Below are 23786 nucleotides of genomic sequence, written 5' to 3'. Positions count from 1 at the left end.
TCAAAGACCAAATGCAAATAACTTTGTAACAGATCTCTGTGTGTTTATGTCACAAATTACCCAAGAATGATACTCAACAGGCATGATTTTGGATTAGAACTGCCCATTTTGTCGTTTCTCTTACTAATGTAACCTCCTTGACAACAGGGACTATGTCTGGTTTGTTTATCCTTAGTTATCATGCTCCTGGAATACTGAATGTTCCCTATGAGATATAAAATAAAGATTCCATAACTGAATAGGAAAAGGGGTTGATAACGTGAAGGAAAGAGGTTGTCTGAAAAAAAGAGAAAAGTTTTAGGTTATGGGTCAGAAAAACAGCAAAATGCAAAAAGAAAAGACTATTTTTGTGACACCAAGCACGTCAGATGAAAATTTCTACTTAACTTGCTTTGACAGTGATAGCTGGTACATGCATAACTTTTTTGAACAGATCAAACAGTCCATGATACTTTTTCTCCTTTTATTGATGTTTAGGTCTGAAACACATTCTAGGAGGAGATCATGATTTTATACGTGATCAAAACAGAATACATTGTTTTGCAACTAAATCTGCATTCTAATTAAATCATCAACTATACTTTGAAAAAGTTTATTAGTTCCACAATAGACAAGATCTACATTTAGGTAAAGCACTTCATTGTTGGAGAACTTCAGAAGAGTGATCCTGTATGTCGTGGGCAGCCCTGCCTGCTTTATTTAATCCTGAAAATCCTCTTTGTTTCTTCCAAATTTTTCTCATCCATGGGAGGCTTCCTCTGGCTGCCAGGCTGCAGAAACTTCTTCACAGCCGGGAGACTGCTGACTCTGGCTTTCAGGCCCTGCAACCCACGAGAGCACAGCTCAGAGTGCCGCTAAAGACAAGCCCCGTCACTGACACAAGCCAGGGACCCCAAGACCCTCCTAGACAAGGGCCAGCCAAGGCCCCTCCATCAGCACCAGCAGAAGGCTGGACACAGACACCCACTAAGACAGGAAGATGACAGCCCAATAGCATTTTCCCCAGAGATGTCTTAGTGTAAGACTCTGTCCAACTTCCTGAACTTCCTAATTATCAGTCCTGCAGGTTCACCCTCGAGTGCAGTATGAGGAAAAGAAATGTGTCAGATATCAAGACAGGAAAATGAAAATATAGGGCAATTGGGCTGGAATTGAAGACAGAAAATATGAATGGTAATCCGTGAGGCAAGTCAGGACCAATCTGCTCTCAGAGGGGGAGAGAGACAGGCAGAGAGAGACCAGCATGTGAGAGAAGGAACAGGACCCAAGGGAGGAAACAATTCAGTGCAGACCCCTAGCACCCCAGTCCCAGGGTCCAGAGAGCAGATGCCGAGGTGGGGGGTGTGTCTGGCCCCCAGGGCCGTGGGAGAGCTCACCTTCAGCAGAGGGAAGTTGGCCAAAAGGCTAGGGTCCAGCTCTTCCACATAGTAGAGAAGTTCAACCAGGTGGATGTCAGCCTTGCTCAGCTTGTTGCCCACAAAATAATCTTGTCCGTGATTCTTCAGCACCTGGCGAATGGAGGGGTCAGATCAGGGACACAGGTCCTGGCAGGCTGGACCCCTGCTCCTCCCCTGCCCCTCACCCAGCCCCACTTCCATCTCTGCCCTTCAGTGAGTGGGTGGGAACCTCAGACCTTCTGCTCCCCCTGACACATAAGCAACAAATTAATACTTGTGAAGTTAATGAAAGAATGATTTAAATTTTATAAAGATGACAGTGTTGGTTTAAGCTTTTTATTTACATATAAGCCTCCTGTATCTTACAATCATTTTTTTTTTCAGTTTGTGATTTCTGTTTAGCATGATTTAAGGTAGTCTAATCATGAAACATTCTCCTCTTACATTTAAAGAGAAATATTACTACTAAGATGTATACTAGGAGTAATGATGGAACATTAATTTCTTGGTTTTGTATGACTTTCTTTAAGAGTCTGAGAACCACGTCCCCCAAATTTGTAGATTATTTTCTCCTGAATAACTTTTCCTCTGTCTTTTTATCTCTACCCCACCACCCCCATATCTGTTTAGATATGTTTCATCCGCCCCCAAAACACTACTGCATTCTGCTGACTGGCAGTTGCTCTCATGTCTCTCTACACATGGTATCAGAATATTTTCTGATGTATTGCTGACATCATGCTTCTCTTGGATCAAAGCCCCTGCACCACGTTCTGAGGATTCATCTACTCCAGGCTCCAGTGTGGCTCTCAGAGCTTCTAAAGCCCAAGTTCTAAGTATGTGAAATTCCATTGAATAGGGAATTCCAGATTGGTCTGAGTAAACAGAAATTTGGCTGAAAAATTATAACTTGGGTAAAACTGGGGCAATTTTTCCTCATAGATGATTTCTATAAAGTGCCCTGAGAATCAGAGTACTGCATTAGTATTCAGACAGGCTCACAGAGGTGAAGGTCAATGCCCTAGCAATGCCAAGCACTATTTTCCTTTGTCCTTTGATCTCAGTGCCAAAAATACCGAACAGTCCACTCACTTTTTCAAATGCAGGGAAATAACGGTTTGTTGTTCTCTCTTTGATCTGAGCTACTTTAGCATCTTTTTGATCAGGTGGGCATAGTGGCAAAAGCATGATCATTTCACCCAAATCTGCCACACCCTCTGAGTACATATCAATCCTGAAAAGACAAAATGACCAAATTGTCAGATACCTCCTGCCTTAGGTTTTACAGTTTAGAAGGGCTAAAAGGGGGCATCAAGAAATGGCAAAGTAATTCACCTCCATTGGGTGCATCTTTCTATGCCAGTCATACAGTTATGATTTTTTTTATTAATTTTAACATTTAATTCCAGAACAAATCATCTAGATAGATATATATGTCTAATATTTTTGTTATACACATGGCCAAATATAGGAAGAGCATATCAGTGACCCATGCAGAGTCACAAGAATGAGAGAAAAGGGTGGAAGCAGGGCAGGTAACCACGAGACCACACTTGGGTTTGCCATCTCTGCTGTGGTGTGGCCTGTCCACAGTTAATGTGGCGCATTAGTACCACCTCAGTCGTATCGAGAGAGAATCCTGGCACCGCCACCCCCGTCACATCCTTTTCCCTCTCTTGTCCTGTTATAACACGAGGCTCATTTAGCTGCCCAATACCAGCACTTCTTTCAGGTACTTCCCATAGAAAATGGTTTCACAATGCTCTCCATATACTCTTGCTGGACTCTGGCTTTGTTTGCGTTTCTCAAGACTCTACCCAAAATATCCCCTGTAATAGTGCATTTCTTCATTCTGTTCCCACAGTGCATATTCCACATAATTTTGTTGTTTTTCTTCCAAAGATGACTTCCTACAAGAGTGTTCTTGAGTAAAAAGCTTTGTTGAAATATAACTCACATAGCAGAATGTCACCCTTTTCAAGTGTAAAACTGTGCAAGTGGTAAAGTCTCAGGATTCTGTACCATCATCATTCTCTAATTCTAAAATATTAGTATTTTCATCACTCCCACAAGAGATTTTTTTTTTCAGGCATTCAACATTCCTTACTCTCTCCAGCTTTGGCAGTCACTAAACTGCTTTTGGTTTTATGACCAGGAGTGTCCTGAATGTGCCAGACAAACGGAATCCTACAATATGCCTTGCTTGTGTCTGGTTTCTTTCTGTAAGAGAATGTTTTCAAGTTCCCTCCATGTTGAAGCATGGATCAGGACTTCATTTCTTTTCGTGGTCACATAATGTTCCATTGTATGGATATGCCTGCCTGTGTTCATCCATTCACCAGTTAATGGACATTTGTGCTGTTTCTGCTTTTTGAACGTTATGAACAACAGCACTATGAACTTTTGTGTACAAGTTTTAGTGTGGTTGTGTTTTTAGTTCTCGAGTATATTCCTAGTAGAGGATTGCTGAGTTGTATGGTAACTCTATGTATAATTTTTTGAGTAATTGCCATATTTCATGAGTCAATCATATGGTCCCATCACAACACAGAGGAGCCCCCCCCCCCCAAATATGGGTGCAATGAATAAGTCAGGCTGCTACATGTGAAGTGTTAGTTGTTCAGTTGTGCCTGACTTTGCGACCCCATGGACTGCAGCCCACCAGGCTCCTCTGTCCATGGGATTTTCCAGGCAAGGATACTGGAGTGGGCTGTCATTTCCTTCTCCAGGGGATCTTCCTGACCCAGGGATAGAACCCAGGTCTCCTGCATTGCAGGCATTCTTTACCGACAGAGCTATGAGGGAAGCCCCTGGCTGCTATAGACATATTCTAATGTTCCAGACAACCCTAGCATCTTGGGCTCAACATCTGCTAACCTTTGTCAAGCGACCAGTTCATATAAAAGACTGATAAATAAGGTTCCTGGTCATCATTCTTATAATTTCTGGAACTTAAAAATCGTCTCCTCTAGAGACTTCCCTTCTAAGGCTTTATCTTCTAGACACTCAGGTGCTTTGTCCCTTGTCTCTAACTGTTGGTGGGTGTTAAGCTCAAAAGGGCGTGAGCTTCTGGTGTCATGGTTCCACCATCCTCCCAGCTTCATAGTCCATCTGTGTTTGGAGACCTCTGTCACCGTTCTATATCCATGGTCCACATCCTTACATAAATATATTAAAATGAATTTATTTAATTTACTTATATGACTGTGCTGGGTCTTAGTTGTGGCATGTGGGCACTTTTAATTGCAGCATGTGGAATCCAGCTCCCTGACCAGGGATCGAACCTGAGTCCCCAGCATTGGGAATGCAGAGTCTTAGCCACTGGACCACCAGGGAAGTCCTACGTAAATTCTTGGTTCCACTTCAAGTTTACTCTTCCCTCATCCTCATAGGTCTCTGTAGTACTGGACCTCAGTTACATCATGAAGGTCTATACTGCTGTTGGTCATGATCTCTGTGAGCACATCCTGCTCACTCAAGGAAGCACCTAAATTGTTCCTATTAATCACAGATGAAAGAACAGAAAAAAAAAAATACCGTACAGGGCTCTCTCCTTCATGTCTTTCCCATAGAGGTTGTATTTGGTGGCAACGTAGTTGAGAATGGCTCTGGTCTGCACCAGCTTTATCCCATCAATTTCAACCATCGGCACTTGCTGGAACATCAAACTCCCATCTTTTGAAAGAAGAAAAGAAGTAGAGTGAGATGTTGGATGAACCATGCTGTTTAATTAAACTGAAATTTTTTATGAATCAAACTTTTTGTTGAAATGGCTGAAGACATAAAAGGAAACAAAAATTTTTACTTGGTAAAATATCAGTAGGAATAACATTTTGCTTTTAGCTTCCTGTAGTCCTTTTTATCAATTTGCCTCTTACTTTTCAATCTGTCATTTCACTTTTTATTTCCCATCCAGATCATGGTATGTGTCTTTATTTTATGTATTTGACTTGCCTTCACGGATTTTTTAGGAACAATATAGGAGAGGTTCTACTAGCCAGTTGCCAAGTCAAATGAGATATTTCTAAAGTAAGCCTCCTGTGGTTCATGGCGTTAAGGGCAGTTCTAAGAGAGACTCCTATATACGGTGTTTTGTATGCTCATCAAATCCCACCCCCAGACAGTGCACGGGGTAACCCTCTTTTTCCAACTCCATTGCTGCTGGCCCTTGTGCTTTATCTCCCTCCTCACACACTCACCTGGGCTTAGAACTGTTTCAACACCAGTTGGTTAGTTGAGTCTGCAATATTGCTACAATATTACTTTTTGAAACCCATTAATGAAAAGGACTCATGGCAATGGCTGGGCTTCTTTCTCTTCTCTTCTCTCTGATGCATGTGTTTTTCCTGACTTTGGGTGGGAGGGCTGTGTGGCATCCTGAACTGGTATGGTCACTCACAGTGCAGAAAGGCAGAGAGAGGACAGAGAGGGCATTTATGGGGCACCGGGGCTGGCTCCTTTAGCAAATACTCGAGTTCCAGCCCAAGTCCTGGGTGAGCTGCAAGACCTCCTCGAGGAGCCCCAACCCTTACCTTTAACCATGTTTCTCCCACTCCCCTGATGCGCACCCACGATGCACACACATGGCATTGCTAGTGTTCTAACCTCAACTGAAGACTTTTACTAGATACTCCCATCAGAGGAATTTAGTTCTTGGTCTTACCGTTTCTTAGCTTATCCAGGTCTTCTGGTTGTTCTATAAATTTCTCTTCAAACTGAAAAACAGAAACAGTCAATGAGTCTTTGTTATTTCATTCCATAGCATTCATTGCTGAACTTGAATGTCCCCTGTCTGATGCTATGTAGAAGATAAGATTTCCAAGTTTGGCAGAGGGCAATGATTATGGCTTCTTGGAAATTCAGATTAGAGCCACCAAGATAAATGTGTGGCTTGTAGCACATAACTGCTTATTTTTCAGGTTCAGTTCCCCTCCTCACTGTCTCCATCTCTGTCAATCATTAGATATGCTTTGGGAGGAGGATGTCACTGGAGGGAACAGATAGCAAGTTCTAGTTATGGAGTTTTAATATCTCTGAAAGCCTTTCTCTTCCTATAAGGTCAGGACAGGGTACTGCATGTCCCCCATCATGGAGTATCCATGGGGTCAGTGATCCCCAAGATGTCACCAGGGGCCTCTGCTGTATATTACCTCTTCCCGTTCAAGTTTATATTTTAAAAGGGGTCTTGATGGTGAGGGACTTCCCTTGTGTATCAGACAGTAAAAAATCCAGCTGCAATGCAGGAGACCTGGGTTCAATCCCTGGGTCGGGAAGATCCCCTGGAGAAGGGAATGGCAACCCACTCCAGTATTCTTGCCTGGAGAATCCCATGGACAGAGGAGCCTGGCGGGCTACAGTCCATGGGATTGCAGAGTCGGATATGACTGACTTTCATGTGTAGATTCTTGATGGTGAAGAGTTTGGGAACTGGGAGTTTCTAACTTGCTAAACAGTTTATTGTGGATCTGCATGAACTCACAGGGTCAGTCTGTGCAGTCTACGTCTCCCCCCGTCAGGCTGGGCTGGACAAGAGGAGGCCTGGATGCTCTCAGCGTCTCAGCACCCTCCTGTGCTGACCTCAGCCCGCCCAGGAACTCTGAACACATCCTTGAACCCCAAGGCTGGACCTCAGTGAAAACCGTTGGTTGTTGATTATTAGAAATTAAACAACCTGGAATGGCACTGTTTGAATTTTTCTGTGTACTTGTTTCTTCACACACTTGAGAATGGATCAAGCATGAAGCAATCAAGAAAGTGTTATCTGAGGCTTAGGTAAACATGTTGTTAGGGAGCTAAGGGAGCACACTAGAGCTTCCCTTTGCAGAACCCCACCTCACCTGAAGCCCTCCTTTACTGATCCCCACTAAGGGACCAAATCTCCTGAGTCTGTCCACGACTCCCTCCCCAGGGAACCCTCACAGAGTTGCTGGGTCCCTCTGACCTGGGCTGAGAAGTGCTTTTCTGTGACACCTCTAGAGGGCAGCACTCAACAGAGTCCCACTGAAACCTACAAATTTGCTGCTGGGAATATGGCATTGTAACTCCAAAATGTTTGGGTGTCCTTCTAGGTGCTCCCACCCCCTTTTAATCACCCACACACTTGTCTGCATCCTCACTAAAGTGTAAGCTGCCCAAGGGCAGGGACTGTATCTGTTTCATTTATCCCTGTATCCATTCAGTTCAGGTCAGTCACTCAGTCGTGTCCGACTCTGCAACCCCATTGACTGCAGCATGCTAGGCCTCCCTGTCCATCGCCAGGTCCTGGAGTTTACTCAAACTCATGTCCATTGAGCCGGTATCCGTTAACCAGCTTCAATAATTATCAGTTCTATTATATTACCCAATTGTAAGTCATCTATATGCTTATCCCCCTCCCCGTTGTAAGAATTTGAAACAAATCCCAGATATCACATATTTTCATTTAAATACTTCAGTGTGTATTTCCAAAATATAAAAACTATTAAAAGTAACACAGTACATTATAATACCTAACACATTAACAAAAGTTACTGAATATATCTATTGATATTTAATGTTCACATTTCTAATTGTTGTATAACTGTCGTATATAATATTTTACAATTTTAAAAATCAAATTCCAACTTAGGACCACACAATGTGATTAGTTTCTTAAATTTATTCTAATTGTTTATTCTCTTTGACAGGAAGAACATTTAATAATCCATAAGGACAAATCTGTTTATCTCTTAATGGCTGATAAATTTTCTTTAATGAAAAACAGCAGGTCATTTAGAAAGAAAAGTCTCCTAGCTCACGTGAGAGAAATAGTTTGATGCTGTCAATTTATATTCAACTGGAGATGAAACCTACCTCCACTCCGGCTGCAGCCAGGAGCCACCGAATGCACTCCATTCTGCCACGTCCATTGAAGTAGTGTAACTTGGGTTTCCCCGCCATGATGGCAGTCTCCTGGTTTCTCTAAACATTGATGAATGAATGAATGAATAAGTGAATGAATGAACAAAAATAAAACCACAGAAGCCAAATGCACTTTATGATATATGGCCAAACAGCATCAACAGTGCTGAGGAAGTGTCGACTTCCTTCATAGCAGAGTTGGAAGAGTCCCTGGAATGCATTCCTTGGTCCATATTCTCACCTCCTTTAAACCAATCATGGAAAATTGTACCAATCCATTCTCCAGTCTCCACTGGGTAAAATCTGATTGTCTTGGTAGGCTAAGAGGTAAGTCTGTGGTAAGGATGATGGGTGGGTATTAGAGAGGGAAAGGACTAGAGAACTAGTATATATGTATTTTTAATTAATGCATTTATTTGACTGTAATGGGTCTTCTCTGTGCCAGGCAGGATCTTCTTTTCAGTTGCACCATGTGGGATCTTTAGTTGTGGCAAGCAAACTCCTTAGTTGTGGCATGTAGAATCTAGTTCTGTGACCAGGGATTGAACCCAGACATTGGAGAGCATGAAGTCTTAGCCACTGAATCACCAGGGAAGTCCTGAGCACTAGTATTTACTGCTGCTGCTGCGGCTGCTGCTAAGTCGCTTCAGTCGTGTCCGACTCTGTGCGACCCCATAGACAGCAGCCCACCAGGCTCCCCCGTCCCTGGGACTCTCCAGGCAAGAACACTGGAGTGGGTTGCCATTTCCTTCTCCAATGTATGAAAGTGAAAAGTGAAAGTGAAGTCGCTCAGTCGTGTCCGACTCCTAGAGACCCCATGGACTGCAGCCTACCAGGCTCCTCCGTCCATGGGATTTTCCAGGCAAGAGTACTGGAGTGGGGTGCCACTGCCTTCTCCAGTATTTACTGAAAACCTCCTAATGGTCCTGCTCCAATAACCCCTTTGGATGTTTAATCCTCACAACAATCCCATGAAATAGTTTTTGTGGATTTTTTAGTTAATAAAACCAAAGCTCAGAGATTACATGGCATGTTCACAGTCATAATCCAGTTAGTGATGGATGCCCACACCTAGGATTAAAATGAGGACAAGGCTGGAACCTACACAGATGCAGGCCCTGCGACCCTGGGAGGGAGGGGCCTTGAAGCCAGAGTACTGCAAAGAGAGTGAGGAGGAGGAGGTGGAGACAGAAGCCATGTTCAGCTCCTTGGCTGTTACACTGCATTAGTTCAAAAGCTGAAATTAGGACTCAGATTTGCTTAACTGTTGCTCAAAAATCCTAATTCTTTCTACAGGCTTAGGACACTAAGTCCTTCCATTTCCTTGCAATTCTAGATTCTACCTATCTTGGTACATCTTCTATCTAGAACAAGGGATGTTGCTGCATGAACTTTACAATCCGGGATGGAACTGACATTTGTTCAATGTCTGTCACGCAGTGGGCATTGTCACAAATTTATCTTCATTTCATTTAACCCTCCCAAAATCCCTGCTGTGAAGTTTGTCATTGATCTCACTTTGCAGTTGGGAATATTGAAGTTTCTAGGGTAACTTGCCCAAAGTAGGTGGTGGACCTGGGATTCAAAGCTACTTCTATATGAACCCAAAGCTTGGTTTCATTTTTCCATATTAGTGTTTTTCCAAATGTGCATGACAATCCTTCAGTTGACTATGAAATCCACCAATTTTTAAAGTAGAAGAAAATAGAAATAGGAAATATCAAAGTGCCTTCTATGTTCAAGAGGTAAGCATCATTCCATGAAATTTTAGTTTTGCTGTGTGTATGGGTAAAGGAAAGCACATGTGCACAGTTATCTGGTCATTGGAATGGTAAGAGATACTTTGGTTGGGTCCACTCAATGAAGTTTAAAAGCCCTTGGTCTACAGCAGCCTGCCTGAAGGGTGGACACAGCAGGGGACCAGAAAATGAAACTCAAAGGCTCTGGACAGAACTAGTTCTATTATGACTGTGAATGGAAACATACAGGACTCATTAAAAGCAGGAATCCCAAAGCCAGGATGTATGGACAAACAGCTGCATTTTCTATGCAAATCCCAATGTTTAGAAAGCACTAAGATTCTCTTGCAAAATTTTGTTGTTATGGAGCTTGGGACAAAAATATACTTCTCTTTACCCAATAATCATCTCCTGAAAAGTATACACGACTTGAATTTTAGATACCAAATGTTTTCAATATCCACATTTTAAATGTGAGATCAACGGTCTAACCTTTGGAAAATAAAGGATCCCTTGGAAACCTATTTATCTCATCTGTCTGGAAGTTGGAGATTGTGTACATTGTACTTTTCTTATCATGGGGAACGGAGGAGCTGTGATTCAGCAGAATTCTGAGAAGGTGTCGCTGTGAGGTGGAAGTCAGAGATCCCCCTCACACTAAGCTCCTTCTCACACTAAGCTCCCTTATTCAATGACCAAGGATCACGTTACAAAGGGAAATGAATTTTTAACTTACATAATATTTTATCGTATCTTTCTTATAATATCTTTCTTCATCTTTTGACAGCTGGGGCAAATGTGATATAAACCTCCTGGTCCCCAGAAAATGAGAACTAGAGAGATTCAGTGACTTGCCATCAGTCACACACGTGTGTTCCTGATTCACACTCAATAACTAGCAAGTGTGTCCACCTCTAGGACAACTCCGGGAAATGGCTTCTAGGATCCTATTATCAAGAAGAGGAAACTCGAGTTCAAAGAGCTGAAGCTACTTTCCTAGCTCACTCGTTTTGTGAGCACTGGGGTCCTTTGAAGGCATCTTCTGACTTCTGATCTGGGGCTCCCCCCCAACCAGGTAACACTTATGCCCTCTCTCTGCTGATCTCTGAGACCTTCAATATTAGTTTGTTACCCATTCAGAATCCATTAGTCAATTAACAATTAAATGGGAGAGAAGGAAACATGAAATTCATGAGTTCCTTTTCTGTTAGCTGATTCCTAGGACGGCAGAGCCTGGTGGGCTGCCGTCTCTGGGGTCGCACAGAGTCGGACACGACTGAAGCAACTTAGCAGCAGCAGCAGCAGGGGCTTGATATGAGGAAGCACAAGCTGGAATCAAGATTGCCAGGAGAAATATCAATAACCTCAGATATGCAGATGATACCACGCTTATGGCAGAAAGTGAAAAACTAAAGAGCCTCTTGATGAAAGTGAAAGAGGAGAGTGAAAAAGTTGGCTTAAAACTCAACATTCAGAAAACTAAGATCATGGCATCTGGTCCCATCACTTCATGGCAAATAGATGGGGAAACAATGGAAACAGCGAGAGACCTTATTTTGGGGGGCTCCAAAATCACTGCAGATGGTGACTGCAGCCATGAAATTAAGATGCTCGCTCCTTGGAAGAAAAGCTATGATCAACCTAGATAGCATATTGAAAACCAGAGACATTACTTTGCCAACAAATGTCCGTCAAAGCTATGGTTTTTCCAGTAGTCATGTATTGATGTGTGAGTTGGATCATATTTAAAGCCGAGTGCCGAAGAATTGGTGCTTTTGAACTGTGGTGTTGAAGACTCTTGAGATTCATTTGGACAAATAGAAGATCAAACCAGTCAATCCTAAAGGAAATCAGTCCTGAATATTCATTGGAAGGACTGATGTTGAAGCTGAAACTCCAATATTTTGGCCACCAGATGTGAAGAACTGACTCATTGGAAAAGACCCTGATGCTGGGAAGGATTGAAGGCAGGAGAAGGGGATGACAGAGAATGAGATGGTTGGATGGCATCACTGACTGGATGGATGTGAATTTGAGCAAACTCCAGGAGTTGGTGACGGACAAGGAAGTCTGGCGTGCTGCAGTCCATGGGGTCACAAAGAGTTGGACATGACCGAGCGACTGAACTGAACTGAACTGATATGAGGAAAAATGGATAAAAACATACCTTATTTACCTGAAACCCTAAAAACTTACTATGAGTAAATTGAGCACTAGTATAACTATGTTTGGCCTTCACAAGGAGGTAGGCTTATATTCCCTGAAAGGAATGTGTGTGTGTGTGTGAGTGTGTGTGCTTAGTTGCTCAGTCGTGTCCGACTCTTTGTGACCCCGTGGACTGCAGCCTGCCAGGCCCCTCTGAGCATGGAATTCTCCAGGTAAGAAAACGAGTGGGTTGCCATTCCCTCCTCCAGGGGATCTTCCCAACCCAGGGATCAAACCCATGTATCTTGCATCTCCTGCATTGGCAGATGGATTCTTTACCACTGCGCCACCTGTGAAACCCAAAAGGAGTGTACCCTGGGATAATCCAATGTGAACTAAAGGAGCTGTATCTGGGAGCTGGTGGGGAGCAGGGCCCTGATGACAGAGTTTCTTAGCAGAAAGAAGGAAGGCTTAGAGGCTAAGTGCTTTCCTTATGAGGTACATACACTCAGGGGGGTTGTTTAATCTCTTTACCTCGGCGTTCTCTTTTAAAATATAGTTATATCTACTAGTGAAGCCTGATGAGAAAATTAAAGTATGAAAAATTCATAATAGGGACCAGGAAATTTCCCTCCTGCTCCCAGTTCCTGGGAGATGGGCAAGTCTCCGAGCACACTGGGCAGTGTGTGTCTATTTACCTCTTGACTCAAAGGTCTTGTAGGCATAAGAACTTATACATAACTAAGTCATTCTGGTTCTCTTTTTATTTGCTTTGTGTGAAATATTAGTGATGATCACTGATTAGTTAACTTGGATTGCATGAAGATTTTGGCAAAGGTTTAGGGAGATACATCTCAGCATATTTCCCTTTTGCAGCCCCAAGATTGTAGCTGGCCCCTGGTTGAAGCATGCACCCTGACTTGCCTTGCCTTGCCCCTCAGGCCTGGCCCTGCCCCACTCATTCCCTGTTCTGAACTCCCTGGAATTTTTCCTGCCCCATCCCTCACCCCCTTTGCCACAGCAGGAGCTCAGGTTCTCACTCTCAACACCTGATGGAAAAAGATCCCTTCTCTCCAACCTCTGGTTCATTACCTGAATATGCAGACCCTTCACTGATCTTTCTTCAACACCTTATTTCTGGCTGATATGTATGCGTATTTCCTCCTCTTAACAAGTTTCCTTCAAAACTTCTAAGGCCTTTGTTTCCCCCCAATATTAGTACTTACAACAGTGCATTAACTCCCGCATTCCGATTCAAACGTCACTCAGTTGTGTCCAACTTTTTGCGACCCCATGGACAGAGGAGCCTGGCAGGCTACAGTCTACGGGATTCTCCAGGCAAGAATACTGAAGTGGGTTGCCATTTCCTTCTCCAGGGGATCTTCCCAACCCAGGGATTGAACCCAGGTCTCCTGTATTGCAAGCAGATTCTTTACCATCTGAACCACTGGAGAAGCCCTGTACCTTCTAGCCAGGTGAATGTTTGTGCTTTTTAAAAGCTAGTTTCTGCTCCATCCAGACCACTTTTGGAGGTTTGCCAAGAGTTGTTGAAACCCAGAGAGAGAAGGGGACTTGCCAGCTGGCTAATCACAGCACAGAGTTTCTGTTGAAATTCAGACTTATTCCTCTAATGATATATCTTAATTTTCAGTCTCCACAGCCCAAGTAGTATTACAACGTCACAGTTTGCGCCTGTTGTGTGTTGACTCTGTCTATGGAGAAACTTACTTCAGCAAAAACATCTACTCTCTCGTTCACACTGGTCATATTCTCCAATTGTCTAAAAAATTCTTTTTTCTCTTCACATCATGAATTTTTCTCAGATCTGAGTTCTCACACTTAGTGTTTTACATTCTTTATTTTTACACTTCTGTAAAGCTATATCCAACAAAAGTAGACTAAACAACTTGAAATGTCCCTTAAGAAACCACAATATGAGTACAAGACAGTTTTTGTTGTGCTATGGGCACATTATACTGACATATAAAATCAGTATTTACCTTAGGACTGTCTGTCTTCCACTTGGCTCAGCCCCTTAATGCCAGGTCCACATGTGTTTATAAGCTGCTGTTACAGTTGACTAACTCTGCCTCTTTCAAGAGGGCAAGAGCCCAGTTAGGGAGAAAGCTCTCCTACAGTGTTCAGAGCTGCAGATTCCATGCTAGATTAAAAAAAAAAAAAAATGATGAGTCATTCCCTTATCATGATACAACTAGTTAATATGTTCCTTTCAAGGTTGGCAATTAAAGATTAAACACAAAATTTCAAGTTGCTGGACCCACTCTGCCAGAGGGTGAAGTTTTGTAATATGACTTTTTCTTTCCTTCAGCTTTTTTAACCGTGAGAAAAAAATTGAAATATAGTTACTTACAATGTTGTGTTAGTTTCAGGTGTACCGCAAAGTGATTTAATTTTATGCATATATATAGTCTTTTCCAGATTCTTTATGCTTATCAGTTATTGCAAAATACTGAGTATAGTTCCCTGTGCTATATAATACATCCTTATTGCTTGTCTTTTTTACATATAGTAGTGTGTATATGTTACTCCCTAATTCCTAGTTTATCTCTCTGCCACCTTTCCCTTTGGTAACCATAAGTTTGTTTTTTAGGTCTGTGGATCTATTTCTGTTTTGTAAATAAGTTCATTTTTTTTTTTTTTTACATTTCACATATAAGAGATATCATATGATATGGTATTTGTCTTTGACTTACTTCACTTAATATGATAATATCTAGGTACATCCATGTTGCTGCAAATGGCATCATTTCTTTCTTTTTTTATGGCTGAATATTATTCTATTATATATATACAACATCTTCTTCATCCATTCATCTGAAGATGGATATTTAGGTTTCTTCCTTGTCTTGGCTACTGTAAATAGTGCTGCCATGAACACGGCACATATCTTTTTGAATTAGAGTTTTCTCTGGCTATATGCCCAGGAGTGGGGTTGCAAGATCATATGGTAAGTCTATTTTTAGTTTTTTAAGGAACCTCCCTACTGTTCTCTATAATGGCTGCACCAATTGACATTCCCACCAACAGTGTAAGAGACTTACTTATTTTCCACATCCTCTCCAGTATTTATTTTTTACAGACTTTTTAATGATGGTCATTCTGATGGGAGTGAGGTGATGCCTCACTGGAGTTTTTATTTGAATTTCTCTAATAGCTAGTGATATTGAGCATCTTTTCATGTGCCTTTTGCCCATCTGTTTGTTAAATTATGTTTCTTTGAAAAAACTTAATGTAAGGTTTTCGTGAATTGGATACAAGGACTAGGGCAGATGATAAACCTCTACTGTGGGGACACCAGGGAGCTGGTATCATTAAAGGGCATGTGCCCCTCTGGAATACTTTATTGCATTAGGTTGTGGATAAACTGCAGGGCACTCAAATTTAGGCACACAATAAATAATTTTTCAAAAAAGTATGCTCTAAACACTGTATGAGATATATGAAAAAATTACTTATTGTATATCAGAAATTCACACTTAACAGGTATCCTGTATTTTATTTTAGCTACTAAATCTGAAGAAGGAAACAGACTTAACAGGCTCCATCTTGAAAGCAGGACTCCATCTTGGGCCAGACTGTGGACTTCGAGCTATATGCCCAGTACCTATGGAAACGACATACCAACTGGAAAACCAGGTCCCAGGGTGGAAGAGCCCCAGGATTCATACCTAGACTCTCCATCACCTAAAAGAATACCCTAATTAGCTGTGTAACTGAATAAAATCATAAATTCTATTATGCTTATTGGGGTATGACCACAGGCCTATTGATAATTGTGCACTGTTAACTGCCTAGGCTTAAGGCATATGAATCCCAGGTTAACTTTGATTGTATCTTTCTTTTCCTTTGTTCAGACTAGGTTCAGGAAATTTGGGGAGGTGGGTTTGGGCACGTACACTTAGGGAACAAAACGTTTTCACAAAAACTGGTTGGGGTCCTTGGCTAAGAGGAGACTCTGCCTTGGGCCCACCGGTGTAAAAATCTGCACTCCACTATCTGCATTGTCCTGAGTGAGTTTGTTTCCCAGAACGCATGGCTACAACAAATCTGGCAAAACAAATTTTATACTTTTTCCTCCCTGCCTCACTCAAATCAGCCTCCCTACTCTCTGGACCTTTGCTCATGCTATTTGTTCTGTTCAGAAAAATACCTTAGAACTACCTTGAGCTTCTACTCTTCTTCCCCTATAATGTCTTTTCTTACATTACATTGACACTATATGTTTTAATATTAAATTAGGACTCCCCCTAGAGCCTCCAGAGAAAATGTGGTCCAGTCTGTGCCTTGACTTTGGACTTCATCCTGTTGACTTTGGAATTCATCCTGTTGTTTAAAGCCCCCAGTTGTAGTAAGGTGACACAGCAGCCACAAGGAACCAACACAGTCCTGCTTACTCCCTTACAGCACAGGATTACTGTGCAGCAAATCCTACACAGCTCATGACTGCATCCATCCCACAATTAGTAAAGGAAGAATTCTTTTTCTCAATATAATTACACTGTTCTATCACACTACAATTTTATAATTTATATAATTTACAATTATAGCTCCTTAATTTCATTGAATGTTCAACATTCTAATTTTCCCCACTGTCTCATAAAGATTTCTTGGTACTTGGTTTCTTTGCAATAGGGCCCAAGCAATTCTGTCATTAGAGTGATATGAATACATATGTCTTGAAGACTTGGATGAATGAATAGAGCTGTCGGGCAGATGAGAGTGGGTGGGGACTGTGAGGAATTCCCACAGCCCATGAAGGAGGAAACAGAACAGGCTCTATCTTGAAAGCAGGACTCCATCTTGGGCTGGACTGTGGACATTGAGCTATATGCTGGTTTCAGTATCTATGGAAACAACATACCAACTGGAAAACCAGGCCCCCAGAAGGAAGAGAGCCCCAGGGCTCTCTGTGGCCTAAAAGAATACCCTAATTATCTGTGTAACCAAATAGAATCATGCATTCTATTATGCTTACTGCGGTATGACCACAAGCCTATTGATAATTGTCCACTGTTAACTACCTAGGCTTAAGGCATATGATCACGGGTTAACTTTGATTTTATCTTACTTTTTTCTTCGTTCAGACTAGTTTCAGGGAATCTTATAAGCATAATAGAATGTATGATTCTATTTGGTTACACAGATAACTAGTGTATTCTTTTAGGCCATGAGGAGTCTAGATACAAACCCTGGGGCTCTTCCATGGTTGGGGTGGGGTCCTGGTTTTCCAGCTGATATGTCATTTCCATAGATACTGGCCATATAGCTCAAAGTTCCACAGTCTGGCCCAACATGGAGTCCTGCTTTCAAGATAGAGCCTGTCCTGTCTGTTTCTTCCTTCAAAGTCATATATATTCATTCATATCAAATTCACACATGTCATCTGTGTCATAGAGATCAGATCTGGGGGACCCCATCAAATGGGGGTGGGGTCCTTATGCAGGGCCCCAAAGAGCCTTGTGCAGCAGAGCTGTGATGACCAGACAGCCACAGCAGGGTCCCCTGAGCACAGAGCTTGGGTCCCTTGGGTTCTTATTATTACCCCACCTCCCAGAACACTGGAGAGCCCACAGTAGACAAAATAGTTATTCAAAAATGGGTAAGAAAAGGCTTTTTTATTATTAGATGAAAAATGTCTCTCAAAGGAATACAGAAAATGTCTTTCTGCCATGACCCCAGAAAGGTAGCTCTTTCCTGTGAAAACCTAAGAATGTCAGATATAAACTATTACACTTTTCTCTTTGTTGGGCTATGTCACAGATGTTATAGGATGATCCTTGGAAAATATTAAGGGAATATATAATGTTTCCTGTTCTTATTTATCTTTTAATTCCAAACTGTTGTAGCCATGTGTTCCAGGAAACACACTCACTCAGAAGGACAATGCAGATAGTGAAGTGCAGTTTATTACACCGGCGGGCCCAAGGCAGAGTCTCCTCTTAGCCAAGGACCCCGACCAGTTTTGGTGAAAACCTTATACACCCTAAGAGTACATGTTCAAACCCACCTCCCCAAATTCTCTGAAACTAGTCTGAACAAAGGAAAAGAAAGATACAATCAAAGTTAACCTGTGATTCATATGCCTTAAACCCGTGATTTGTATGCCTAGGTAGTTCAGTTCAGTTCAGTTCAGTCGCTCAGTAGTGTCCAACTCTTTGTGACCCCGTGAATCGCAGCACGCCAGGCCTCCCTGTCCATCACCAACTTGTGGAGTTCACTCAAACTCACGTCCATCGAGTCGGTGATGCCATCCAGCCATCTCATCCTCTGTCGTCCCCTTCTCCTCCTGCCGCCAATCCCTCCCAGCATCAGAGTCTTTTCCAGTGAGTCAACTCTTTGCATGAGGTGGCCAAAGTACTGGGTTTCAGCTTTAGCATCATTCCTTCCAAAGAACACCCAGAACTGATCTCCTTTAGAATGGACTGGTTGGATCTCCTTGCAGTCCAAGGGACTCTCAAGAGTCTTCTCCAACACCACAGTTCAAAAGCATCAATTCTTTGGCACTCAGCTTTCTTCACAGTCCAACTCTCACATCCATACATGACTACTGGAAAAACCATAGCCTTGACTAGATGGACCTTTGTTGGCAAAGTAATATCTCTGCTTTGCAATATGCTATCTAGGTTGGTCATAACTTTCCTTCCAAGGAGTAAGCGTCTTTTATTTCATGGCTGCAGTCACCATCTGCAGTGATTTTGGAGCCCCCAAAAATAAAGTCTGCCACTGTTTCCACTGTTTCCCCATCTATTTCCCATGAAGTGATGGAACCAGATGCCATGATCTTAGTTTTCTGAATGTTGAGTTTTAAGCCAACTTTTTCACTCTCCTCTTTCACTTTCATCAAGAGGCTCTTTAGTTCCTCGTCACTTTCTGCCATAAAGGTGGTGTCATCTACATATCTGAGGTTATTGGTATTTCTCCCAGCAATCTTGATTCCAGCTTGTGCTTCTTCCAGCCCAGCGTTTCTCATAATGCACTCTGCATAGAAGTTAAATAAGCAGGGTGACAATATACAGCCTTGACGTACTCCTTTTCCTATTTGGAACCAGTCTGTTGTTCCATGTCCAGTTCTAACTCTTGCTTCCTGACCTGCATACAGGTTTCTCAAGAGGCAGGTCAGGTGGTCTGGTATTCCCATCTCTTTCAGAATTTTCCAGTTTATTGTGATCCACACAGTCAAAGGCTTTGGCATAGTCAATAAAGCAGAAATAGATGTTTTTCTGGAACTCTCTTGCTCTTTCAATGATCTAGCAGATGTTGGCAATTTGATCTCTGGTTCTTCAAGGTGCCCAACAAATTCATTGCTGAATGAATGCATTAAATCCAACAGGCAGTTTGTTACAATCTGCACTGCTCTATATTTCTGATTTATGTTTTAACTTTAATTACATTTCTTTTCTAATATGTATATTTTTCTTTTTATTATGGAAATTTGTGGCATACACAAAATAAAAAATGCAATGATTCTCCTTGTAACCATCAACCAGCTTCAATAATTATCAGCACAGCCCAATTGCAAGTCATCCATATGCCAACCCCCCTGTCCCTGGTAATAATTTGAAACATATCCCAGATATTATACATTTCATCTTTAAGTACTTCATGGTATATCACTAGATCATTAAACTTATTTTAAAACTGATCACAATATATTAAAATGCCTGACATATTAATAATAATTACTTACTATCAATTGATATTTAATATTCATGTTTCTAATTGCTCATGAATGTGATAAATATTTTATGCCGGGAGCCAGCACGGGAGTCCCCACGCATGACAAGGTCATGTGGGAGAGTTCTGGTGGGCAAGGCGAGCCAGAACTCCAGGGGTGCCCCTCTAGGCCTGCCTGAGCGTCTACCCCAAAACCAAAATCTTGCCGGGGTCCAGCCCCGGCTAATCCAGGGTATTTAAAGCGGGGACGGCGTCGGCGACCTATTTATTTATAAATATTTATCAAAGATATAAAGAGTAATAGAATGAGGATAGCTCAGTAGGAAAATTCAGTGGAGAAAAGAGGCTGAGTGGCTTGGTTTACGCGGGAGACCAATAAAACTTCAAGACAAGAAGTTTGCACCACTTACGTAGGCCGCAGGCATCCTTCCGTTCTCCCGAAGGAGAGGAGACACTGAAGCCTCCCCGGTCGGATCTTAGAAGCCCAGGCATAATTAGGAAGCATGGCGGGTTCCGTGCTCCAGATGGAGACTCAGCCAGAATTTGAGAAAGAGAGCAACATGGGGAGACCAAGTTTCGGTAAACAAGGCCCGCACTTTATTTTCCAAAGTAGTTTTTATACCTTAAGTTATGCATAGAGGATAATGGGGGAAGGGGTGGAGTCATGCAAGGACAGCAGTTCCTGGTCCTAATCGAAGCCAGGCTTTCAAACTTATCATATGCAAAAGTTCAGGTGAATTACATCATCTTCTGGCCAGGAGGCCTGTTAACATTTTAAGAAACTTATTTTTCTCTAAAGGTGATTATTCCAAAGTCAGGCACCAGCCTCCAAAAAAACATTGGACAAAGCTGCATTTTACATTTCTATACACCCATTATATCAATCAATACACTGCCAAGGACACAGTAGGTAAGGAGTATGGAGACTTAGCAGCAAACATTGGCTCAATAAGTGAAAAACCCTTCACCAATACAATTTCTAATCAATCTTTTAACTACTCAAAAGAATCTGTGTTTAGACAGTTTAGAACATCTCCTGCCTCTCACAGTTGGGAGGCTCTGAACAATCACATGTGGCCGGAAAAACCTATTCAGGCAGGCTAGAGGATTTCCAAAGGAGATTGTAGGTTGAAACACTGTCACACCCAGGAATTATTAACTGGAGCTGTAAGCTAACTCTTTTTTCAGAGAGAGGTAGTGGGGGACAGCCCCCCGTAAAGTCAGAGGTGTAGGTGAAAGCACAAAGCAGAAAGTAGGCAGACTCTGGTTTTGGGGGTAGATGCTCGAGAATTTCCAGGGGGACTCCTGAGGCTCGATCCCACCTTTTCGTGTGCCAAGCCTCCTTCCTCATGACCTTTGCCATGGGCGGAGCTCCTGCTCCCGGCAGTGATAGAATTCCAGTTGAGCTATTCCAGATCCTGAAAGATGATGCTGTGGAAAGTGCTGCACTCAATATGCAATATGCACTCGATATGCAATATGCCGGCTCCCGGCAAAATCTGTCTGTTTTACTATTTTACGGCTTTCACCAACTCTTCTGACATTAACAGGGGGCTATCCCCGACCAACTTTCTCTGTAAGAAAATCAACTTAAAACTCTAGTTAATAAGTCTCCTGGGCATAATAGGAGTGTTTCAATTCAAACCCCCCTGATGACTTTCTAGCTTGCCTGACAGGTTTGTTCAGATTCACAGCCTCCCAACCACGAGAGAGGCACGGGAAGCTTAAGATATTCTAACAATGCAGAGCTTCTCAGAGAGTTAAAATCGTTAAATAGAACTAGTAGAGGATTTCTTTGTTGAGCTAATGCTTGCTGCCAAGTTTCCATATCCCTTACCTACTGTATCCCTGGGAGTGTACTGATTAATGTAGTTGGTGATTAGAAATGTAAGTAGTAGCTTTAATGTTTGTAACCTTGGACCCTTGAGTTAATTCTTTTCTTGTTATAGCCCACCACACTTTTGCCTATAGGAATGCAACTTTATCTAATGCTTTCGGAGGGTGGCGCCTGACTTTAGAATAATCACCTTTAGAGAAAAATAAGTTTTCTGAAGAAAGGGTCATAAAATGTTAACAGGCTTCCTGGCCAGAAGATGATGTAAATCACCTAAAACTTTTGCATATGATAAGTTTGCAGAAAGAAAGCCTGGCTTCGATAAGAATCGAGGACTGCTGACCTTGCATGACTCTACCCCTTCCCCCATTATACTCTACACACAACTTAAGGTATAAAAACTACTTTGGAAAATAAAGTGCGGGCCTTGCTCACCCTCGGTCTCCCTGTGTCGTTCTTTCTCGTCTCCTTTTCTCTCCTTTTGTCTCTACTCTTTCTTCAGGCCAAAGTAATTGGAGCGTGGGGGTCCGCTGAGACCACTTACTTGCCTGGGCTTCTAAGACCCACTTGAGAAGGTGCCTAAAGTGGGGCACCTTCCGCGATTCGAGAGAGGGCCTGCGGCCTCCGTGGTCAGTGCAAACCTGGTGTCACGGGTTATATTGATTTCCCATGTAAACCAATTATAATTAGGCCTCTGATTCTCTCCACTGACGCTATCCCTTTAAATCACCGACGCCGTCCTCCCGAGGGAATCCCTGGATCCAGCCGGGGCTGGACCCCGGCAATTTTACAGTTCTAAAAATCAAAATTCAGGAAATTTTCTGACAATTCAGTGGTTAGGGCATGGGCTTTCACTGTTGTGGGCCTGCTTTTGATCTCTGATCAGAGACTTAAAATCCTGCAAGCCTCACAGCCAAAAACAAATAAACAAACAAATTTATTTTTATTGTTTATTTTCCTTGAGAAGAAGAAATTTCAATAAAAATCTGTTAATCTAATACCTAATAAATGTTTTTAATGCAAAATTATTAGCAGTTCATTTTATAAGGAAAATTTCCTCTGTGAGAAAAGTAGTTTGATACAGTCAATTTTCCTAGAGTAGGAAATGACAACCCACTCCGGTGTTCTTGCCTGGAGAATCCCATGGACAGGGGAGCCTGGCAGGCTCTGGCCTATAGGATTGCAAAGAGTTGTACACAACTGAGAGACGAGGCATGCTTAGTCACTTCAGTTGTGTCCAACTCTCTGCGACCCCATGGACCATGGCCCGCCAAGCTCCTCTGTCCATAGGATTCTCCATGCAAGAACACTGGAGTGGGTTGCCATTTCTTTTTCCAGTGATAAAGTATGAAGTGAGTGAAGTGAAGTTGCTCAGTCGTGTCTGACTCTCTGCAACCCCATGGACTGTAGCCTACCAGGCTCCTCAGTCCATGGGATTTTCCAGGCACGAGTACTGGCGTGGGTTGCCATTTCCTTCTCCGAGATACTAGGCATGCTCGGTCAATTTAGATCCAACTGAAGATGAAACCTACCTCCACTCCAGCTGCAGCCAGGAGCCACCGAATGCACTCCATTCTGCAGCGTCCATTGAGTTAATGAAGAATGGGCTTCCCTGCCATGATGGCAGTCTCCTATTTTCTCTAACCCTTAATGAACCAACAAGTGAATGAATGAATGAATAAATGAACAAAGAATAAAAACATAGAAGCTAACGCCATTATGATACATGGCTGAACAGTATCAACAATGCTGAAGAATCGGCCTTCCTCATGGCAATTGGAAGAGTCCTTGGAATGTCCCACTCTCAATAGCCAGCTGTGGGAAATTCCACCAAACCATTGTCCAGCCTCCACTGGGTAAAATCTGTTTTCTTGGCAGGCTAAGAAGTGAGAATGTGGTATGGATGCATGGGTTGGTGTTGGGGAGGGGAAGGATTAGAGAACTAGTATTTATTGCAAAACTCCTAGTAGTCCTGCCCCAATGCTGACCACTTTGAATGCATTGTATCTTTAATCCTCACAAGAATCCCATGAAATAGTTATTATCTCCATTTTTCAATTAATGAAATGGACCTCAGAGCTTAAATAACATTCGTGG

At 42.4% G+C, this 23786-nt stretch overlaps 1 protein-coding gene across 3 annotated transcripts; it reads right to left on the bottom strand.

The window, feature by feature from the left end:
* Positions 1–449: 449 nt before the first annotated feature.
* LOC102399010 (glutathione S-transferase A2) lies at positions 450–23278 on the bottom strand. 3 transcript variants are annotated; one of them, XM_025268375.3, is made up of 7 exons: positions 14161–14321; positions 8229–8336; positions 6061–6112; positions 4940–5072; positions 2490–2631; positions 1377–1508; positions 450–821 (listed from the first exon to the last, which is right to left on the bottom strand). In XM_025268375.3, the coding sequence occupies exons 2-7, from the start codon at positions 8313–8315 to the stop codon at positions 696–698; spliced, it is 672 nt and encodes a 223-aa protein (XP_025124160.3). In that variant the 5' UTR covers positions 8316–8336; positions 14161–14321; the 3' UTR covers positions 450–695. The 3 variants fall into 3 exon arrangements, with proteins under 3 accessions (XP_025124160.3, XP_006056836.4, XP_044784933.2); XM_006056774.4 differs by lacking the exon at positions 14161–14321 and adding an exon at positions 13387–13546; XM_044928998.2 differs by lacking the exons at positions 8229–8336; positions 14161–14321 and adding an exon at positions 23222–23278.
* Between the last annotated feature and the right edge of the window lie 508 nt (positions 23279–23786).

This window comes from Bubalus bubalis, chromosome 2 (assembly GCF_019923935.1).
Source record: "Bubalus bubalis isolate 160015118507 breed Murrah chromosome 2, NDDB_SH_1, whole genome shotgun sequence".
In the NCBI taxonomy this organism is placed as follows: domain Eukaryota; kingdom Metazoa; phylum Chordata; class Mammalia; order Artiodactyla; family Bovidae; genus Bubalus; species Bubalus bubalis.
The sequence above is the reverse complement of the archived record's forward strand: the minus strand, read 5'-3'. Positions and strand labels throughout refer to the sequence as shown.

Bases quoted from the DNA above. Each gene is read 5' to 3' on its own strand.
- LOC102399010 (XM_025268375.3), bottom strand. From the start codon at position 8,315: ATGGCGGGGAAACCCAAGTTACACTACTTCAATGGACGTGGCAGAATG. The intron at 5,073-6,060 runs GTAAGACCAAGA...TTCTTTCAAAAG, and splicing joins CCTGGATAAGCTAAGAAACG to ATGGGAGTTTGATGTTCCAG. The intron at 2,632-4,939 runs GTACGGTATTTT...TTGTCTTTTCAG, and splicing joins GACATGAAGGAGAGAGCCCT to GATTGATATGTACTCAGAGG.